This window comes from Acomys russatus, chromosome X (genome assembly GCF_903995435.1).
Source record: "Acomys russatus chromosome X, mAcoRus1.1, whole genome shotgun sequence".
NCBI lineage: Eukaryota > Metazoa > Chordata > Mammalia > Rodentia > Muridae > Acomys > Acomys russatus.
The window spans coordinates 38,214,848-38,235,785 of NC_067169.1; the positions used below are offsets into that span (position 1 = coordinate 38,214,848).

Consider the following 20,938-nt stretch of genomic DNA (forward strand, 5'->3'; position numbering starts at 1 on the left):
TTGTACACCCATTACCACCAGTCTAAGGGTGACATCATACACAGTGATCTGGCCTCCACACATCAACTACCAATCAAAAATATGCTTACATCTATATTCATAGTACCTACAGAGGTCAGAAAGAATAACAAAGTCCCTAGAACTGGAGTTAGGGATGATTGTGAATCCCATGTCGGTGCTGGCAACTGAACCTGGGTCTTCTACAAGAGCAACAAGTGATGTTAACTTCTGAGCTTTTTCTCCAGCCTAACAAGGCAACAACAGGAAATCTGAGAGGAGTCCCCATGAGAATCCAGTATTGATAGTGTAATAGAAGCCAAAGGCCTCATACCAGACCAATAGCTCACTGCAATGAACATTTGCAGCAAAACAGTATGGACAAAAGTGTATACTGTGAGACATAGTGTGACACACTACAGCTTCTACAATGAGATTTCTTTTTCTCTATTGTTGGAGAGGTTGTAAGGGTGGAGGACAGATATGAGGGGAGGGTAGATGAGTGGGATTGGGGTACATGATGTGAAATTCACAAAGAACCCAGAATATTTTTAGAAAGGAAGGAAGAAAAGAGAGAGAGAGAAAGAGAGAGAGAGAGAGAGAGAGAGAGAGAGAGAGAGAGAGAGAGAGAGAGAGAGAGAGTGCATTATAAGCTTGTCTACAGGCCAATGTTGTTGAAGTATTTTTTAACCGAGCTTCCATCTTCCAACATGACTCAGATTTTTTAAAAGTTGATATAAAACTAACCAGTACAGAACTCATATCCCATTAAAAAGTTGAAACTCATCAAATATATTGTTCATTTATATTTTTGTTTATCTTTATACTAATCATATAATTTCATAATATAGGCATTCTTAGTTGCTGTGGTGAAAATTATGTGACTTTATAGTAGGTAAAATGACAAGATAGTTCACACAACTGCTGTTTCCATTGTAAAAGCAGTTTTCTTACCCATGAGAGTAGATCTGTTTTTCCCAAACCAGCTGGGCAGCATAAAAACTCTAACTGTATGGCTCTGTAGTTTAATTAATAAAAGAGTACTCCATATGTGCTGAAGTGTTATAAATAATTAAAACTCAAATGTGCCTCAGCAAATACAAACTGACCAATTTTATATCCTTGGAATATATTATCCTGGCTCTTACAGTTACTAATTACTTGCCTCACTAGACTGACTCACTTTCAATTAGTGTGTATTATTATGGCACAGTTATATATTTTAAAATTGACTTCCTTTGTTTTACTTGAGCAGCCACTAAAGTGATATTTATTACTTGTCTACTTCTGTGGTTAACCTAGAGTGAGTCTTAAAAGAAATCATAATGGAGAATATCCAAAGAGAGCTGCAATAAACCAGAAGCTTATTTAATTCCAATCATTGTATCCTAGATCCGAATGTAGATTAGATCTTGATTATAAGAACACTGTAGGTAATAGCTTTTTTGTTTGCACTTTTACTAATGAAATTATTTGCTGTTAGGTTTTCATCTTTCAATTTAAAAGTCTGTATAAGCCCTTCCCTGGAGACCATCAAGGACACCTTCAAAGCTTCCTTTCTGGTTACAATTTAGATGGAAGTAATCAATATATACATTATTAAAACAGTGGACAGAAATCCATTATAGCCAGGATGCTGTTGATAAATGAAAAGGCTCAAATAAAGTAGTTTACTTGTTCATGTGTCAGGTCATATATTATACATGTTAGATTTATTAAGATGTCACCAACAAAGTAAGGCAGAAGATTAGATATTCAATAAAATCCCCAAATCACATTGTAGATTTTACATTTATTTATTTTTAATTCTATTGTCAATGCTGGCCTACTTAGTTCCACTTCATATTAGTATATGTGTTAGGTGGATGATGTCTCTGTGGTTTCTTTCTACAGAAATAAAAAATGTCTTTCATAATGTGAAGATCTGAGTTAGTTCTGCATTAACAAATGCAGTCTTCCCTCTCACCTTTGAAAAGCATGATTGGAAGATAATGATTTCTTCCAGAATTCAATAGTCTGGCCTTTAGAGTTCTAAATATTTTCACTATTTTGAAAAGTTCATTTTAAGTTATGTCTGTTCTAAGATGTCTTAGTAGCTATGCTGCAGGAGTTAGATATCTTTTTATCTATTCTTTATTAGCAATAGAGGACACTTTGTATATATGTGATATTCTATACAGTCATATATGGAGATGCTGAATAGAAGAAACTTCACATTTATTTTTAGAATTGCATTTCTAGGCATTTGAGGAAATCTTCAAACTAGCTATATCATCAGAATGTAAGAATGCAGCTATCTAGGAATCGCTGCTTTACTTTAATGACTATAAGAAGATGAAATGTGAACAACATACAGATTGATTTCACCACCCAAGTCTTTTCCTACTCTGTTAAATTATTTTGATAATCTGGCAAATTCTCTTAAGTATAATATTTGTATAGCATTTTATCTTTACAGAGCACTTGTACACAGATCATTTAATTACAATTGAACCTCCAATCTTTTTCTGTGTTCATTTATCCCTCTAAATGTATTGTAGAAAAAAATCATGTCATCATAACTAACATAAAAAGTCAATGATTCTTTGAGAATCTCCTTATTGAGTGCCTTCTACATTCCAGGCATCAGGAATACAAAGATAAACCATGAGTCCCTACCCCAATGCACACCTAATTTTAGTGAAAAAGAAACCTATTAAGCTAAAAAATTAATGTATGAAATAATATCAAAAATTAGTAAAAGCTACACAGTAGAAATCAACTAGGAGTAGGGGAAGACAAGGAGGTAATGTTTTATTAGGAATCTGAGCTAGTGAGCAAAGATTGGAGAGGGGAGAGATAATTTTGATTAAATTGAGTAGCATTTTCAGAAACCCACATGGAAAACCAGATTTAGAGTATTCATGGTAAGAATTACAATCTTTATTATGGGAATAGGAGCATGAAGCTGTGTTATTTATAGAGGGAAACAAGAACCAGAATACAAATACTTTGCTGACCAGAGTTTGGAGAAGAACTTTATTCTCTGTGAGACATCACTCACTTGAGAGCTCCCTAGTAAGTAATATAGGACCTGATTTGTCTGTTTTGATGTTGTTTAGCTGCTTTTTAGATAACGGACAGGGGAAAGGATGTGGTAATGTCATCTAGAAAATACATAATTATAACGGGTAAGAAGAAAATTGATGTATCTGGTGAAAAGTTACTCTATCTAAGATATGTTCTAATGGTTGAGGTGATGATATATATGTTGTACGAGGTAAAGAGTGCAGGCAAAACAGTCAAGGATGACTCAGAATGCTATGCACCATCCTGCCATGTGATAGATTTCTGGGCCCTTTCATTTTCCAATATCTTGGTATTGAGTTATTAAGAATTTATTATCCATAAGTCACCATTTAAAATACACTTTCATGTGTGTTTGAGACTCAGTATATTGGCTGTTTAAATGAAGATCATGATCATTGCAGGATTGTTGCAGCAATTCTTAAACACAAACTCAATTCATAAGTCATGCCAACAAGGTAAAAATAATAGTGTGGGAACTAGAGTAATAATATAGTATGGCAAAACTATTAAATGCTGATCAAATTACAGAAAAGATTATGCTTATATCTATTCCATAACCATTTGCATTAATTAATTTTGTAATACTGTGATAAAATACCATGACCAAGGCAATTTATAGAAGAACTAATTTGTTTTATACTAACAATTCCAGAAGGTTAGAATCCATGATGATAGAGTGGCAGTAGCAGGCAACAGTTGTCTGGTATAGCAGAAGAAACAGAAAGAGACCTAATTCTAAATGGCACAAGACTTCTGAAATCTCAAAGGCTATCACCACCACCACCCTGGTGACATACTCCTTCAGCAAGGCTACACCTTCTAGCCCTCCCCAAGCAGCCATCAAACTGAGCTGAAATATTCAAATTTCCAAGGCTCATTGAGAGAAACCTCATTCAAAGGACCACATCATTTGTTGAGTGAGTGAAAGTACCATTAAATCATTCTAAATGTCAATGGTCAGTCTGATATTCTCTTATTTGCCTGGTGGTATAAAATAGATGAAAATCTCCCAAACAGTGGTTCAAACAATATAAGTTTAGAATGTTTAAGGGTTAACATCTCCTTTAAGAAACCCCTAAATTAGCCAGCCATAGAAGCACATACCTCTAATAACAGCACTCAGGAGACACAAGAAAGAAAACTACCACTATTTTTATGCCAGATCAGCATGGCTATATAGGAAAACACTTTTTAAAAATGAAAAGAATTAGAAAATGGAGGGAGGGAAGGCAGAAGTGAGGGAAGGAGGGACAGCTGGAGGGACAAAGGACAGAGGGAGGGAAGAAAGAAGGAAGCTGAAGAAAACACCATTTATTAGGGCTACCTCTTTAGAAAATTATAGCAAATACTTCAAAGTTTACAGAGAGCTTTGGATCTGGAGCATATGAAGAAGCTCAGTTAAGATCTGTCTTTCTCTCAATTCACAGCATTATTTTTAATTCTTTCCCGAGTCATAATATGAGGCTTTCAACTGCAGGCGTGTTAAGTTTCCATCTAAATTAAGCACCCAGGCGCATGCACATGGGCGCATGCAAACACACACACACACACACATACACACACACACACACACACACACACACACAAATAACATTTCATGATTTTTATGATTTGATAGTCTCTTTTTAATTTAGAAATATTTACTGAGGGTTTACTATATGCCAAATCATGGCTATAACTTTATCAGCATGTGTCATGTTGAGTATAAGAGTTTGAGAACTGGAAAAGGTAGTTGGCCAACTTGACACCTCCCAATTAAATGGGAAGTCTCTGGGAGCTTAAATGAGCTTTCCTAGATAGTTGATGCCCTAGCTAGACTTGGACTTGAGAGCCTCTGCTACTTGGAATTACACTGTAAAGTGGTTCTGTCAAATTCTACGTCAGAGTGAAGAGATGGTGTACAGTCAATCCATAAGATTGCATTCTGAATAACCCAAATAAGACATTGACACTTCAATAGTTGTGTAGATGAAATTTAGCTCCAGGGAAGTTGCCAAACAACTGAAATGCATGCATGGATTAGTAAAAATATTTTACTAATTTATTAAGAATTTGTACAATGTGAAGACTGGATAAAGAAACTGTGGTACATTTACACTATGGAACATTACTCAGCTATTAAAAACAAGGAAATCCTGAAATTTGTGGACAAATGGATGCAACTAGAAAGGATCATATTGAGTGAGTTAACACAGACTCAGAAAGACTCACATGGCATATACTCACTCATAATTGGACACTGGCCCAAAAGGGATGTCCCATGAAAGTCTTCACTTACCAGGAGATTGGGATAGATGCAAGGACTTCCTATTGGGATTCTAGGTGAGAGAAGAATGGGAGAATGGGGAAATAGATAGATACAGAGGGTCCTAGAAACCTACAAGAACATCATGACAGGCAGATCTGGACCCAGGGGTGGGGGTCTGCTCAAACTACTGCATCAACCAAAGACAATGCATGCAGTAAACATTGATTCCCTATTCAGATCTAGCCAATGGACAAGACATTCTCCACAGTTGAGTAGAGAGAGGGGACTGACTCTGAAATGAACTCTGGTGCCCCATATTTGACCACTTCCCCTTGATTAGGAGGCCTGGTGGCACTCAGAGAAAGGATAAGCAGGCTACCAAGATGAGACTTGATAGCCTATGACCATATAGTGGGGGAGGAGGTCCCCTTCTATCACAGACCTAGGGGAGGGGAACAGAGTGAAAGAGGGAAGGACGGAGAAATGGGAAGATACAAGTGAGGGGATAACAATTTATATGTAATCTGAATAAATTAAGTAAAAAATAATTTGTACAATGTATTTGAGTCATATTTACCCTCTATTTCTTCCCCTAACTTATCACAGATCCACTCATATCTCTCTACCCACTTCAACTGCCCATCCTCTTTGTATTTTTTTAGTTGAATTTTTTTATTAATTTATTCTTGTTACATCTCAATGGTTATCCCATCCCTTGTATCCTCCCATTCTTCCCTCCCTCCCATTTTCCCCTTATTCCCCTCCCCTATGACTGTTCCTAGCCAATGGTCAGAACATTCTCCACAGTTGAGTGGAGAGTGGGGTATGACTTTCTCACATACTCTGGTGCCTCATAATTGGCCATGTCCCCTGGAGGGGGAGACCTGGTGGCACTCAGAGGAAGGATAGCAGGTTACCTCTTTGTATTTTTAATATATCAAATCCAATTTCTGCTGCCCATATATTCCTAGATGTAGGACTGTCCAGTGGAGCATGGTCAACCTAGAACCACACCCTAAAAGAAAATTGACTTTCCCTCCTCCATAAGCCGTTAACTGTCCATAACTCCTTAATGGTGGTGGCTTATAAACTCCTTTCTCCTCCATGCTAGAATTTTTCCTGGATTTATCTTGCGCAAATCTAGTGCAGGCAACCAGAGATGCTGTGATTTCATGAACATATCAAATTTGTCATGTTTAGAATAAGTTGCTTCATATCAGTTCTCCATGACCTTGGACACATACTATCAAAGAATCAAGAATCTTGACATTGAATATGATTATTTTTAATTCTAGCATTTAAAAAACAATCAATTTAAGGTAAAATATTACATACTGACATTTTTTCTTTTCATTACATTTTAAATAAATAAAATGAGTTTTATTATATTTTTATTGTATACATATATATTATTATATTTTGCTCTGAACTGTCCAGTCCCTCCACTTTCCCTCTCTTGTTCTCCTTCATCCTCCAAAAAAATTCTTTTTTCTTTCATTATATTTGCATACATTTATATACATACATACAAATAGGTGATTTTTTGTATTTGTGTATATATTTGTTCTCTTATTCTCCCTTCTTCCTTTTTTTCTGACCTCCTCTTACATTCTCATAGTCTGATTTCTACTTTCACGCACTGCATTTACATGTACACATGTATATAATATGCATATGCAGATAACTATGTAATCATGTACATATTATGTATATGTATGGTAGTTTGAATGAAGATGACCCTCTTAGACTCATGCATTTGAATAATTTGTCCCCATCTGGTGGAGCTATTTGGGAATAATTAGGAGGTGTGTGCTTGTTGGAGGCGGTGTGTCACTGGGTACAAGCTTTTAAATTTCAAAAGAGTCCTTCGCACGCCTTTAATCCCAGCACTTGGGAGGCAGAGGCAGGCAGATCGCTGTGAGTTCGAGGCCAAGCCTGGTCTACAAAGTGAGTCCAGGATGGCAAAGGCTACACAGAGAAACCCTGTCTCAAAAAACCAAAAAAAAAAAAAAAAAGACTCCTCTACTTCCCATTTTCATGCTCAAGATGTGAGCTATCAGTCCTTCCTTCGCTCTACCATTATGGACTCTAATCCTTTGAAACTATGGGCCAAACTAAATGCTTTCTTTTATAAGGTGCCTTGATCATTATATTTTATCACAACAATTGAAATGTAACTAAAACAATATGCATATTTCTAGAGTCCATATATCAAAGAAAGCATGTGATATTTATTTTTCCTGAATCTCGCTTATTTTATTTAGCACCATAATCTCTATTTTCACAAATGTTCCTGCAAATATCACAATTATTTTTCTTCCTAGCCAAATAAAATTCGATTGTGCACATTACCACCTTTTTCTTTTTCAGTCCATCTATTGATGGAAAACTGGACTTATTCTACATGTTGGCTATTGTGAGCAATGAACACTTATTTTAAATTATCTCTGTGGTATGCTGCCATTTAATCATTTGTATATATACCTATGAGTATTGTATGGTATCTAAGTAATATGATATTTCTGAGATGTTCACACCAATTTGCATAGAAATTGTAACAGTTAACATTCTCAGTTTTCCCAGAACCATTGGTTCAGGAGCACATCTTTTTCTACCAACAAGTTTTTATATCTTTGTTAAATATTAGGCTTTGTGGATTTCCACATCCTCTATTCTGTTGTATTTGGCTACGTGTCTGTTTTGTGCCAGTGCCATACTTCTTTTGTCACTGTGTCTTTTTATATCATTTGAAGTCAAACATTGTGATGCTTCTAACATTGCTCATTCTGCTGAAAACTACATTTACTACTTGGGGTTTTTTATGCTTCAGTGTGAATGTTAAGACTTCTCCTGTGAAGAATATCAATAGTATTTTGGTATGAGTTTCATTAAATCTGTGGATAATTTTCAGTAACATAGACAATTTCAAAATATTATTTCTGGAAATCTACCCATGAGCATGGAAGTTTTTTGAGATAATGTGATGAGTATTTGCTCTCTAGACCACGCTGTCCTTGAATTTCAAGAAATCTTCTAGACTTTACTTACTAAGTGCAGAGATTGCAGACATAAGTTATCATGTTTTGCTCTGGCATTTTATTTCAAATATTATTTATTGCAATTATATTGAGAATGGAATTTTATCCTGATTTCTTTCTTAGCAAGTTCATTTTCAATATACAGAAATGTTACTGATTTGTATGTTGATTTTCTTTCCTGGTATTCAATAGAAATATTTATACTAAGTGCTTTCGGGTAGAGTCTTTTGGGATCTTTTAAGTATAGTATCATTTTAAATAATAATTTGAGTTTTCATTTCCTATTTGCAACTTTTTATTTCCTTTCCTAAACTTATTCCTATAATTAAGACTCAAAGTACTAAACTGAATAACACTATATTGAATAAGAAGAAGGATAGTGGGGACCCTTACCTTATTAATTGTTTCAGAGGAAAAAAATTCTTCAAATTTAGTATACTATTGCATTATGTTTATAATATATAGTCTCAATTTGATGAGGGATACTCCTCTATTTCTAGCTTCTTCATGGATTTTTACATGAAAGGATGTTGGATTTTGTTAAAGGTATTTTATATGTCTATGGAGATGATCTGTCCTTCAATCTATTTAGGTGCTATATTATATTTAATGATTTGTGTGCTTTGTATCACTCTTGCGTTTTCCAATGAAATTTGGACATACTATGTTTTATTTTATTTTTATATGGTTTTATGAATATTTTATCAGCACATATTAATAGTTCAAAGTAATGAGTCTCATTAGGACAATTTTTTACATGTGTACAACAAACTCTTGTAATATTCATTCCTTGGCTTACATATCATTTTTCCCTACACCCACTGCTCCCTTTCTTCCCAAATGGTTTCCCTTCTGTAATTATGATTTTTCAAACCTCGATTTTACATACAAAATATTATATTTTTAATTTTCAAATATACATGTGTGTGTTCATTATATTTGCTATAACGCTGTATCTTCCATTTGTTCTTCTTCTTCTTGTGTTAGTCTTTTTTCTGGAAAATTTCACTTCTGCTTAATTTGCTTGTGTCATTTTTCCCATTTTAATCATTTCCCTGCAAATAACATAACTTCATTCTCCTTTACGGATTAAAAATTATGCTGTGCATATTTACCATATTTCCTTTATCTCTATTGTTGTTCTGTAGCTTAGCTTTGTGAATAGTACTGAAATAAATATTAATGCCCAGGATTGTTTCCATCATGTTAACATGGAGTCTTTTGCCTAAATACAAAGGGGAAGTATAGCTAATTTCAAATTTAAAACATATTAACTCTTTGAGAACTTTATACAAAATATTTTAATCATATCTACCACCTCCTCTTTCGTCTACTCTTAGGTCCAACAATCCTTTCATCCTTCCTCAACCTTGTGCCTCTTTGTTTCATTTTGTTTTGGTTTGGTTTTCCTTAGAAGAGATTGTCACAACACATGTCATCTTCCTCTAGTTCTTACAGTCTTTCCACAACCCTTCCCCCTTTGAGTTTCATGGGAAACTTCTATATTGGTCTTCAACAGTAACTGGAATCATTTATGGTCCTGCTAACAGTATATAAGGATTCTCTCCTGTCCACTTCATCACTAGCATTTGTTTTTCTTTTCTTATCAACTGACATTTTTAATGGAGTTAAGATAAGTCTTAATGTGGCTTTTGTTTTTGTTTCCCTGGTGGCTAAAAGTTGACCAGATTTTTGTATGTTTATTGGACATTTGTGTCTCATCTTTTGAGAATCTTCTCATTTCATTAGACCTTTTGTTTAAGAGCTTTTTGATTTCCTCATGTAAGGTTTTTGGTTCTTTGTTTACTTTACATATCAGTCCTCTCTGATATATATTGCTAACATGTTTTCTCTTACTATACAGGATGCCTTTTCACTTCATTGCTTCTTTTATATGACAGAAGCTTTTTTAATTCATATAATCTCATTTGTTAATTCTCAGCATTATTTCTTGAACAAAAATCATCTCTTTTTCTTATAAATTCCTTGCCTGTGATTGTATCTTTTTAATATAACTTTTATTAAATTTGTTGCCAATTCTCTATGTGTATATATTACACTCTCTTCACACTCATCCCTACTGCCGCCTATTTTCTCCTCACCTTTCTCATGCCTTCTTTTCATTACAAGTCCCTATCACACAGATATGTCATTTTTGTTTTTGTGATTCATTGAGTTTAACTGGTTCCATCCATGTAGCCATAAATTTGTAACTAACCAGTGGATTCATTAAATAACATGGACCCTTCTCTCTGAGACTATGTTAGTAGCCTCTGGTTTATTAAGGATTGGGAGGGACTCCAGGAACCCTCCATAAATCTTGACTGACTGTTGACAGACACAGTCTTATGTAGACCTATAGCAACTTATGTATGTATCTTCAAGTTTGTATCCTGAAGTGTGTTCCCTATTTTTTCTTCAAATATCTCAGCTTGACATTAAGATTAACATTCATATTCAGTTTTACATTAAATTCTTTGATCTATTTGCATGTGGGTAGTGTTGAATTGAGAGGTAGTGAACCATTTTCAATTTGCTTGTGAATATCTCATTTCCCAGCAGTACTGTTTGAGAAGACTATTTTTTCAACGTGCATGTTTGTTGTCTTTGTCATAAATTAAGTGGCTCAAATCACATTGGCAAATACTTTGGTCTTCTATTCCATTGATCTGCATGTTTGAGTATGATCTTAATGCATTCGTGAATTCAATTTTAAGAATGTTATTAAGAATTGTTAAATCTGTATTCATTGTGGAATTTATCTATTGTACTGGCCCTTTATTTTGTTCTTTTTTTTTAATATCTTTCCCAATTTATTTATTTGTTTTTATTTATTTATTCATTTTAATTTTTAAAATTATGTTTCTTTCTTTATTCTGTTCTTATTCATTCTCAGTATCAGTATAATTCTAGCTTCATTGAATGAGGTCAATAGTTTTCTTTATCTTTCTAGTTTATGAAACATTTTGAGGAGCTTTAATGTTAGTAATTTTTTTAAAGTTGGTAGAATTGATAAGGAATCTTGTTTTTGGTCATTTCTTTGTTAGGAGACTTTATTTCTGCTTTAATCTCATTGATTGTTATTGGTCTTTTTAAGTTGGTTTATCTTCTTTATGTAATTTGTAATCTAGTGAGTTGGGATTTCTCTTGTATTATTTAATTTTATTTTTCTAAAAACTCAAGAACCATCATTTAGTTATTTATTTTAGATCCCTGGCTTTTGTTTGTGTGTTTGTTTTCTCCTGGAACTGCTTAGCAGAAATGATTTCCATGTGATACTGGGAAATTCTGAATTTCCTCCTTGATTTTTTTTCCTTCAGTGCACAGTAACAAGTGCACTTTTCAATTCACCAAATATTTTATTATTTTCTGTACATTGCTTGCTATTGATCTTGCTTTATTGCACTATGATCTGGTAAAACACAAGAAATTATTTCAAATTTTATTAGAAATTTCTTTGTGGCCAGAACAGTGGTTTTATTTTAGAAACAGTTCATGGACTTCAGAGAACAATGTGTATTCTATATCTTTTCAGTGGAATACATTTGACTATCTTTTAATTTCATTTGCTCTCAGCATAATTTAGATCTAATTTTCTCTGCTGATTTTTAGTTTAGGCTAAATATGTAAATGAGGTATTAAAGTTCCTCACTCTTATTTTATCATGAGTTATCTGGCCTTTTATATACATTAGAGCTTACTTTGTGAGGTAGAAGTTGAAATTTCAATTTTCTTTCATTATAATAAAGAATCTTAATTTTAACTATATGTCCCTATTTCCATTGAATTCAGTGATACAGGGACTACTGATATCTACACAGAACAATGGTACATAATTGTTGTTCAACTTTTGTTACATGGATAAATGAAAGAGTAGTCATGTGACAATATATAAAGTAACATTACAACTTGTAGTTTATCTACATAAAATAAAACTTTGGATTTCTTTGGTCTCTAATTTTCTAGAACCAACAACTTCTTTCTTTTTATGTATTTCCTTGTTTACCCATTTTGTATTTAGTTTAGTCTTCTCGAATCGTGAAGATACAAACAATTCGTCCTGTCTTGTATCCAGTCTGTTCCCTTAATTTCAAGCAATGGTGTGAAAATAACAGTCCTTGTGTCTTTGTCATGACAGAGATTCCTTTGTCTTTTCTTTCAATTCATTTTCATCCTCAGTGACTCACATGTAAGAAATGAAATTGTGCAGCTGTGCTATAACTAATTCCTTGGCAACAACTCAAGTGGCAAGCCAATGGTCTCTCATAACAGATGAGCATTAACCTTGAATTTTTTCTCTGCTTTTAACAATGGAATTTCACTATCATGTAGTGTTTTATACTTTTTAAAAATTTGTTGAAACCTTTAATCCAAACTCTTATTTTTCAGACCTCATTACAATTATAGCCAGTATAGCCAATATCTTCTATTCTAATCTATATTGTTCCTAATTACTTATATTGTGTCTATTTCTGTTTGTGTGATCAACGATCCTGTTTTTTTTTTCAGGGTGTGTCTGATATAGTCCTGGTTTTCCATTTACAAGCTTAGGTAGCATCTTGGTGCATGCAGGTACTCTCAGTACTCCATTCAGAAACTCAAAAGTCTGAGGCAGGAGTATTAAGGGTTCAAATCCAGCCTGGGCTACATAATGAAACTCTGACTCAAAATTAAACAATAAGGAAAAATACAGAAACAACATTCAAAGTACGGTATCTAGAAAAAAATCAGTATAACAAGATATATCATTAGCTTACTGGCATATTCAAGTCACTCATGCTTAAAAGAGTGTCTTTTCCCTCTGTTATCTTTTTCACTTGCTTTCCTGACTTCCTCTTTCTTGCTTTAGGGAAAAGGGATATTTTGCACTGGATATACATACTTCTACCCTTTCCTCAGACTGTCAACCAATCCAATGAACACTCCTTGTTCAGTTCATTCTTTGCCTCTATGAATCACCTTCTTCCTTTTAAAATTATCATCCTTAGTTTTAACCTCCTCATATTTGCTCTCTCATGATAGTCCATTTTTCTCTCATTAAATACTGACATGTAGGTATTCAATATATATCAGCTGAATGACGAAATGATGCTTAAAACTTTTCTTCCTATTGACTCTATTGTTTACTACAAGAAAGAATTCTACCTTTCCACGATGTCCCATATACAAAATGCTAACCCTTATCTTAGTATGATTGTAATATTAGGCTTTACTAATTTTATCTTGAGTACACATATGAGGCATTCAGTATCAAAAGCAGATTTTGTAATTGCCTTATAATAAATAATCTTACTCCTTCTCTTTCTTTCCTAATGACATGCCCTAGGGCGACATGGTAAATGTTGATAAAAATATTTCCCTGTGAGTACTTAGTTTTCTGTAGTCAGGAGACCAAAGATTATAAAGGAGGAGCCAGCTGTCCTCTGTTCCAAATGAATCTCCTTGGAAACATAATAGGCCTGAGTTTAACTCAAAATTTCAAAGAGTTAGATCACTTCCCCACAGGCCTCAGTTTTTACAGCCTAGAAATGTTTCCTGGGCCTGGGCTTTATGTTTTAATTAGAAGCACCTAGAGATTTTGTTTTTGTTTTTTCTGACAACTTGAAATTTAGTCTAGCAGTATAGCAACTAAAGCCTTAACCATGTGTCCTTCTTGGATCAGAGAAATTTGAGAAATTAACCAGACAGATGGTATACATCTCATTTGCATGGGATGGGGAAGTTCTCTGCAAGCTAGAACTATTAGAGGTACATAGAGTAGTCCATGGAAGTTTATATCCTCACACTTAGCTAAAGTGTATCCAGAATTCACTCATTTACTCAATGTGAAAAGTAGGAGTACTTCTTGGTCCTTCTGCATAGCTGTACCTCCTAAATAGTTTCTTACGGTGTCTCTGCCTTTTCCTCCTTATACTCTGGCTTTGGGTTGCATTCTCACAATAAATTTTCATGAAATTATCTTCTACTTCTCTCCAGTTAGTTTTCTTTCATCCTCATCTTATGGACAGGAAATTCATTCTAAGACTCCCCTGTGAATATCCCAAACTATATATATATATATATATAGTGTTATTTCTTATATATGCCTGTTTATTATAAACTATAAGTTACACATAGTGCCAGAAAGATAACTTACTATAGATTGTATTGACCTCTGTGTACATTTTTTTCTGTATACATTTTTTAATTTCCTTATTAAAATGAGACACTTCAGAAATGGAGAGATTGTTCAATGGTTATAAGCACTTTCTGCTCCTGCAGTGGAACATGGTTTTGTTTCTAGTAGCTCACAGGGGATCTTACATATTCTGGCTTCCACAGGCGTCTACACATATGTGGCACACATATGCACACTCAGGATGACATACAGAAAAATTGTAAAATCTTATTTTAAAAGATAAGAAACTTTAAATTTTGTTTAAAGGAAGTTCTTTATAATTTTTCTTGTTTGCATTATATCTCATACACTTTGGGGCTTTTATTGAGTAACACATAGGATATTTGAACTGAAGAACTGTGATATCATGACAGCAAATCACAGACTGAGATAGCTTTAAAGAAATTAATGAATGGTATTAATACATTCAATGTGGCAACATTGTATAAATGTCCTACATGGGATGGGATAAGGCTGCACATCATCTATTCATGCGACTCAGAACAACTCAGTGTTTTAAATTTGTGAATTATCTATTTGTATTTTTTAGTTTAATATTTTTGGAGCATAGATGACCACAAGTTATTAAAACTGTTGACTAAGCAGCTGTAGATAATGGGAGACTACTGTCTTCATTTCATGTACATTTTTGTTCATTTTTTTTTGTTTGTTTGTTTTGTGGGAGGGATTTTGTGTAATTAAGGCTAGTCTCCAGCTAGCTATGCTACAGAAGTTAATCATAAACTTCTTCCATGTCTAGCAGTGTCCTGATTTCAGGCCCTTCCAGAGATGCTTGCTTCCAGATGAGAACAGAGGGACCTTGGAGTCAAAGGTCCCATTCCTTAGTAGCATTTTACAGCTCTCAGGGCAAGCCCTGTGCACTAAGTGAGGCTCCCAGTCTCACAAGGGAGGAGGAAATGAGTTTTCCACTGGTTGTTACAGTTAGCTCTTTTTAAAGTGCTTGCTGGTATCAGGAAGCAGTGGAAACTCGGGAATTCCAAAAGCTCATGATGATACCAAAAGTGTTACAGCCTTTTGTTAAGCTGCCAGAGGAGGAAGCACAGAGGAGGAAGCAGCTGACCTGAAATTAGCCAGCAGGCAGGTCTGGTGATACACAAGCCCAGTGGGTGTTTTGTAGGACTTCAGCACGGATCTTGTGGCCATATAATAACAGTTCCTCACTTTAACTCAGGTAACAGTCTTTTCTTAGTCCCTACTTCCTAGAAAGGCAAGCCTGTTTGGAGATAGGTGTACATATTATATGGTATTATTCCCTTTGTCTATGCTTGTGCACATTTCTCTTTGTTGAATGTCTTTTAACAATTCTCTGACAAACTTGTGTTATGCTTTATAATTCTATGTACTTAAAATCTTCTAGAAATCTTTCCCATGTATTGAATTGATTTATGTTTATCCCTTCCTGATATATTGCAACTTCATAAATATAGGAACCAAATTACACTAAACACTTTGTTTTCATTCTATAGTGTAACTACTTAGACACAGAAATTTGATGTAGGGAGACATTATTTTTTATATATAATTTGCCAAGCCAGTATCATGGTTCACTCCAAGTACACAGAAAAATAAAAGAGATGATTTCCTTATATTCGTGAAAGTAAAGTAAGTAAATTAAATAATCATCTACTCAGTGTGATTTCAAGGACACAAGAATAGTTCAAAATATAGAAATTGTTTCTCCATCTACAGATTGAATCCAAATGTTCCATTATTCAGACACCTTACTTCTCTCTCCTGAATTATAAATAATCTTAATGGATCAATTATTTTATAAAGTAGGAAAATTAGGAATCATTAAAATGGTGAAGATCACTACTATTTTACCAACAAATATGTTATAATATAGTTCTGAGGTACCTTTGTATCAAAGTGCTATGTCCCAAATTTAAAGGATAATATCATAATTTTCCCTGTGATATAAGAGGGCTTGCACTCAGTTATCAGCATTGCTAAAAGTAAGATAGAGTTGAAAATGCTGCATAAAATTAAGGCTTAGGTCAGAGAAATATTGATTATTATTAATCAGATATTGGATATATGATACTTAATATCTTTTATTAACGTGATCACTTATACCATAGAATCTGGGTCAGTAACTCTCTTTTATATTTTTGATTATTAATTTACACTTCACTGTGTGCCTCATTGGATTACATATGACTTTAGAGTTTTCACTGAACTTCTACCTTTTTTTTAATCTTTCCATTCTTTTGTTTTGATATTTTTGTTTGGTTATGGATAGCCCAGTGCTAGGATTCAACCCAAGACATCTTATATTTCATCTTTGGGCATATTTCGTCCCTGTGATAAACATTCCCACATTTTTCTTAGTTTGGTCCAAAAGGTTCTTGAAGACAAAACTTACATTTTTCTTTTCTCATCTCTAAATTCCCTGTAACAGACAATATAGACTAAAATTAAAATGGTCAACCAGCTTGACTACTCAACTAAATTGCCTGAAAGATATCCATTCTAAGTCTATTTGTTTATAGAAAGGTATTGACAATCCTTGTATCCATAATAATTCCAAATATTTCTATGTGCAGGAAAATCAGAATATAAAATATAATGGGTAGTTTTTTAATTATTGATAATTTTCAATAGCTTAATTTGACTACACTAGTTTCCTCCCCAATTAAGATTTTTGACAAAACTTTTATCAATTGGATTTGCTGTATACTTCAATAAGCTCTGAATTCCTCCACCTAACAATGAATGTTTTCTATTGTGTATTAGAACTCAGTATTTGGAGGATATTTAAATCTTCATTAGCCAGGGTTGGATTTTGCAATATTTACTTTGTGATTTTTATCTCTGTATCTGCTAGCCATATAAACAAACTATATTTATCTTAATAATATGATATTACCTGTCTTGAAAGGTCCCAAATTTTCCCCCAGAAAAGTTTGGCAAACAGTGCTTTCCTCATTAACATTGAGAGCCAGGTAGCTTTTCTTATCATTTTATGACTACTGGTTTATAAAAAAAGGAGATAGAAATTGACTGGGGAGTTACATAAACAAGTTCTGAGCACCCAGGATTAATTTTGAGGAGCATTCCACAAGCCAAATAAGCATTTCTTTTCATCTCGTTTCGCAGGCCTTCAGAAGGGAATTGAAAACTAAAGAACCTGTAATCATGAGCACTCTGGAGACTGTGAGAGTATTTGTGACAGAGGAGCCTTTGGAAGGACTAGAGAAACTCTACCAGGAACCCAGAGGTAATTGAATGTGGAACTGTAATAACATATTGATAGAAGGCTCAGTGATGACAGAGAAGCCCATCCACACTTGCTGCCAAGTCTACATCAGTCTCATACTTCTGGGTTAAACAGAATCAATTCAAATTAAATGTAGGTGTTGAAAAAGAATATGAAATCATAAACCACCATGCTTAAACCCATTTTCATAGTCGTAAATAAAGCAATCAGTGATCAGTTATTTGAATATTTAGAGAATAGTAAACAAAAGAGCTTATCTGTGGAAAGGAATTCTATTGTTACAAAGACTACAAGCTAATTTTCAGTTTAGGAGCCTGACTGAAATAAATTAGAACTATTCAGCATGTGCTAACATTTTTCTCTCTGAAAGCTTAAATGAATCTTGATTTATCTGACTGACAGAAAGTAGAACAGATTCACTAAGAAAGACAGTTTTGCCACGCTAGACTGTATCAAAATTTATGTCAAAGTGTAAAAGAGCCATTAATCAGTAAGTTGGCCTCTTGTTAATCTGTATTCCTTTCCTTTCATCTAGTCTGACCTTTTCAGCTTTTTTTTTTTTTAACAAAAATAGATGTGGCCTAAAACCTTGTCATATTGCCAATTTAGAGCTGCCTCCTGAAGAAAGAGCTCAGAATGTCACTCGGCTCCTACGAAAACAGGCTGAAGAGGTCAACACTGAATGGGACAAATTGAACCTGCACTCAGCTGATTGGCAGAGAAAAATTGACGAGGCTCTTGAAAGACTGCAGCAACTTCAGGAAGCTGCAGATGAACTAGACCTCAAGTTGCGCCAAGCTGAGGTGATCAAGGGATCCTGGCAGCCAGTAGGGGATCTCCTCATTGACTCTCTCCAAGATCACCTTGAAAAAGTGAAGGTACTGTGTTCTGTTTTGTTTCACACTACTTCCAAGACCCCTAAAAGAGTGCTCATCTAAATTTGCCCAGGATTTTCAACCCACAAAGTTAAGTTATAAGGACTATATGCCTTAGAGAGTAGCCTATTTTTCCTTATTTTAAAGTCTTTTCACCCAGGGTGTCCTCCAAGAAAAGTCACTTTTCTACCTTCGGTGATAAAAAATGAAATATTAAGGCGTCTCATTAGTGTGGTAGATAGTTCCTCGGGCTCATAAGATGAAATATTAAAAAGTTACAGTGTGAAAAGTAATTTTGATTTTTGCAATTAGGAAATTAATTGATCATGAAGTAGTTTGGGGAGGTTGGTTGGTTTTTAATGGAATTTGTGGTGTGTGTGTGTGTGTGTGTGTGTCTGTGTTACTTAGCATCATCATAGAGTAAAAATAAACTTGCCAAGACCAGACACCAAATTTGGGACTTTTTCCTTAGTAATAGAGCTAATCTGAAACAAAATAATTTGTTCTCCAATCCTTTTGCTTTCTAATTGCAAGCTAATAGTAAATTTAGGTTCAGTCTTATGTCTTACATTTTCATCTTTCATATGACATTGAATATTCTCCCTGAAAATATTTTTCTCATTTTCCCCATTTTCCACCGCTGTCTTTTAATAATCACTTTTATTTGTTACTTACGTAGACATACTGACATCCATTGGCCAGTCAATGTGTATGTGGCATGTTATAAATACCACCTTTTAAATATTGAGGAAATGAATGAATAATCCCCTTACTGACATTTCTTCATTTTCCCAACTTTTGCCACTTTAATCTAAAATTTTTCCCGGGATATAATGAATTCCAGGTATTAAATAGGGTAGCATCTCTCTTCTTCCTATCCCTGGCTTTACTACTCTGTTTTAATAACTCACAAGCAGATAATGCAGTATACTCTTCCCATGCTACCCAAATTGGTCATATTTTCTCATAACTGTCTACCATTTATTTTCTATCTACCTGAATCATCACAATTGTATTCTGATCAATTCTTCCTGAACCTCCAAAGCCCATTGCACATATCACCTATTTTTGTATTCTTCCACAAAAACATCTACCACTCCCTTCATTCCCACCAATGGAGTTAAACTTGATTGACACCAAATCTAAAAGTCCAAAGCTTTGGTGGTAGTTTAATCTACCAAATTATATCTATTAATAAAATTGATTTTTTAAAAAAGAGGAGCATTGTAGGAACCAGGTCCGACTGGGCTGTCTTGCTGTTTCATGTCCTGTTTCTAGCAGCTTCCATGTCTGTGTTTATCTTGGTTAGCTAGTCATATTTACTGCTCTGAGAACGTGCCCCTCCCTTCCTCGAGACTTTTCCTCCTGTGTGCAATTACCTCTTGAGTGATTTCACCTGGGAGGAGGATTCCTGTTTTGCTGCCTATAAGAAGGTTCTTTGGAACTCTGGGAAGAAGGAATAAAAAACCACTGCCGTGGCTGCTGCTGCGGCTGCTGCTCTCTTAGCATGAAGGACCCGCTGTGTTAGTGTGTGTGTGTGTGTGTGTGTGTGTGTGTGTGTGTGTGTGTGTGTGCATGAGTTAAATCCACAGCTCCTCGCCCTCGACTCAATACTGCTGTGGCGTGGGCACCACAAGTGGAGGTCTCACCGATATCAGGGAAAGAAGGGAGGAAACTGACGGATCACCCAGGGAAGCTGGCCAGCGCCTCAGGGAGGTAGGAAATGGGCATATTGGGAGTAGGTGCCACAGGTTTGTCCACGGTTTTGGTGGACTAGTGATTAAGGCACCGGGAAAATAGGTGCCGCAGGTTCATCCACAATTCTGGTGGATCAAGTAGTGAGATTGTTAGAGGATTAAGGCACCAGGATTAAGCATGAGAGTGTAAAGATTTTATAAAAACAATAGAATTGAGTAGTCCTTGGTTTATGGTATTGGGAGAGCTAAATATCCAAGATTGAGATCAGGTGAAGTCTGATCTCCAGAGGACTTTACGAAAGGAAGGGTCCAACAGTGTTCCTATTGCTACTTTTTCGTTATGGCGTCTTGTTAGAGATGCACTTAGGAGCGAGGACAAGAAAATAAGAGAGCAGCTAGGAAGTTTGGAACTTGCCCTAAATGAAGTGCAGGAGGAGCAATCTGTAAAATCTTTGGCCCCGTCTGAGATTGCCTCTGATATATCTTCTTCTAACTCTGAGGAGGAAGAGGCAACTTTAACCTCTGAGATACAGGCCCTAAAGAAGTTGTTGAGGGAGTGTAAGATTGAAGGAAAAGAAACTAGAGGAGAGTGGCCCCGGCGTATAACCCAGATTAT

The 20,938-nt window shown here is 34.9% G+C and overlaps 1 protein-coding gene across 12 annotated transcripts in view; it reads left to right on the top strand.

Annotated features, from left to right (window-relative positions):
• Positions 1 to 20,938, top strand: part of Dmd (dystrophin) — a 2,465,896-nt gene that overhangs the window by 2,054,215 nt on the left and 390,743 nt on the right. For all 12 annotated transcript variants that reach the window (XM_051140917.1, XM_051140916.1, XM_051140911.1 and 9 more), the window contains 2 exons: positions 17,630 to 17,750; positions 18,360 to 18,628. In XM_051140917.1, coding sequence (XP_050996874.1) covers positions 17,630 to 17,750; positions 18,360 to 18,628 — 390 coding nt within the window. The remainder of the gene's footprint in view (positions 1 to 17,629; positions 17,751 to 18,359; positions 18,629 to 20,938) is intronic.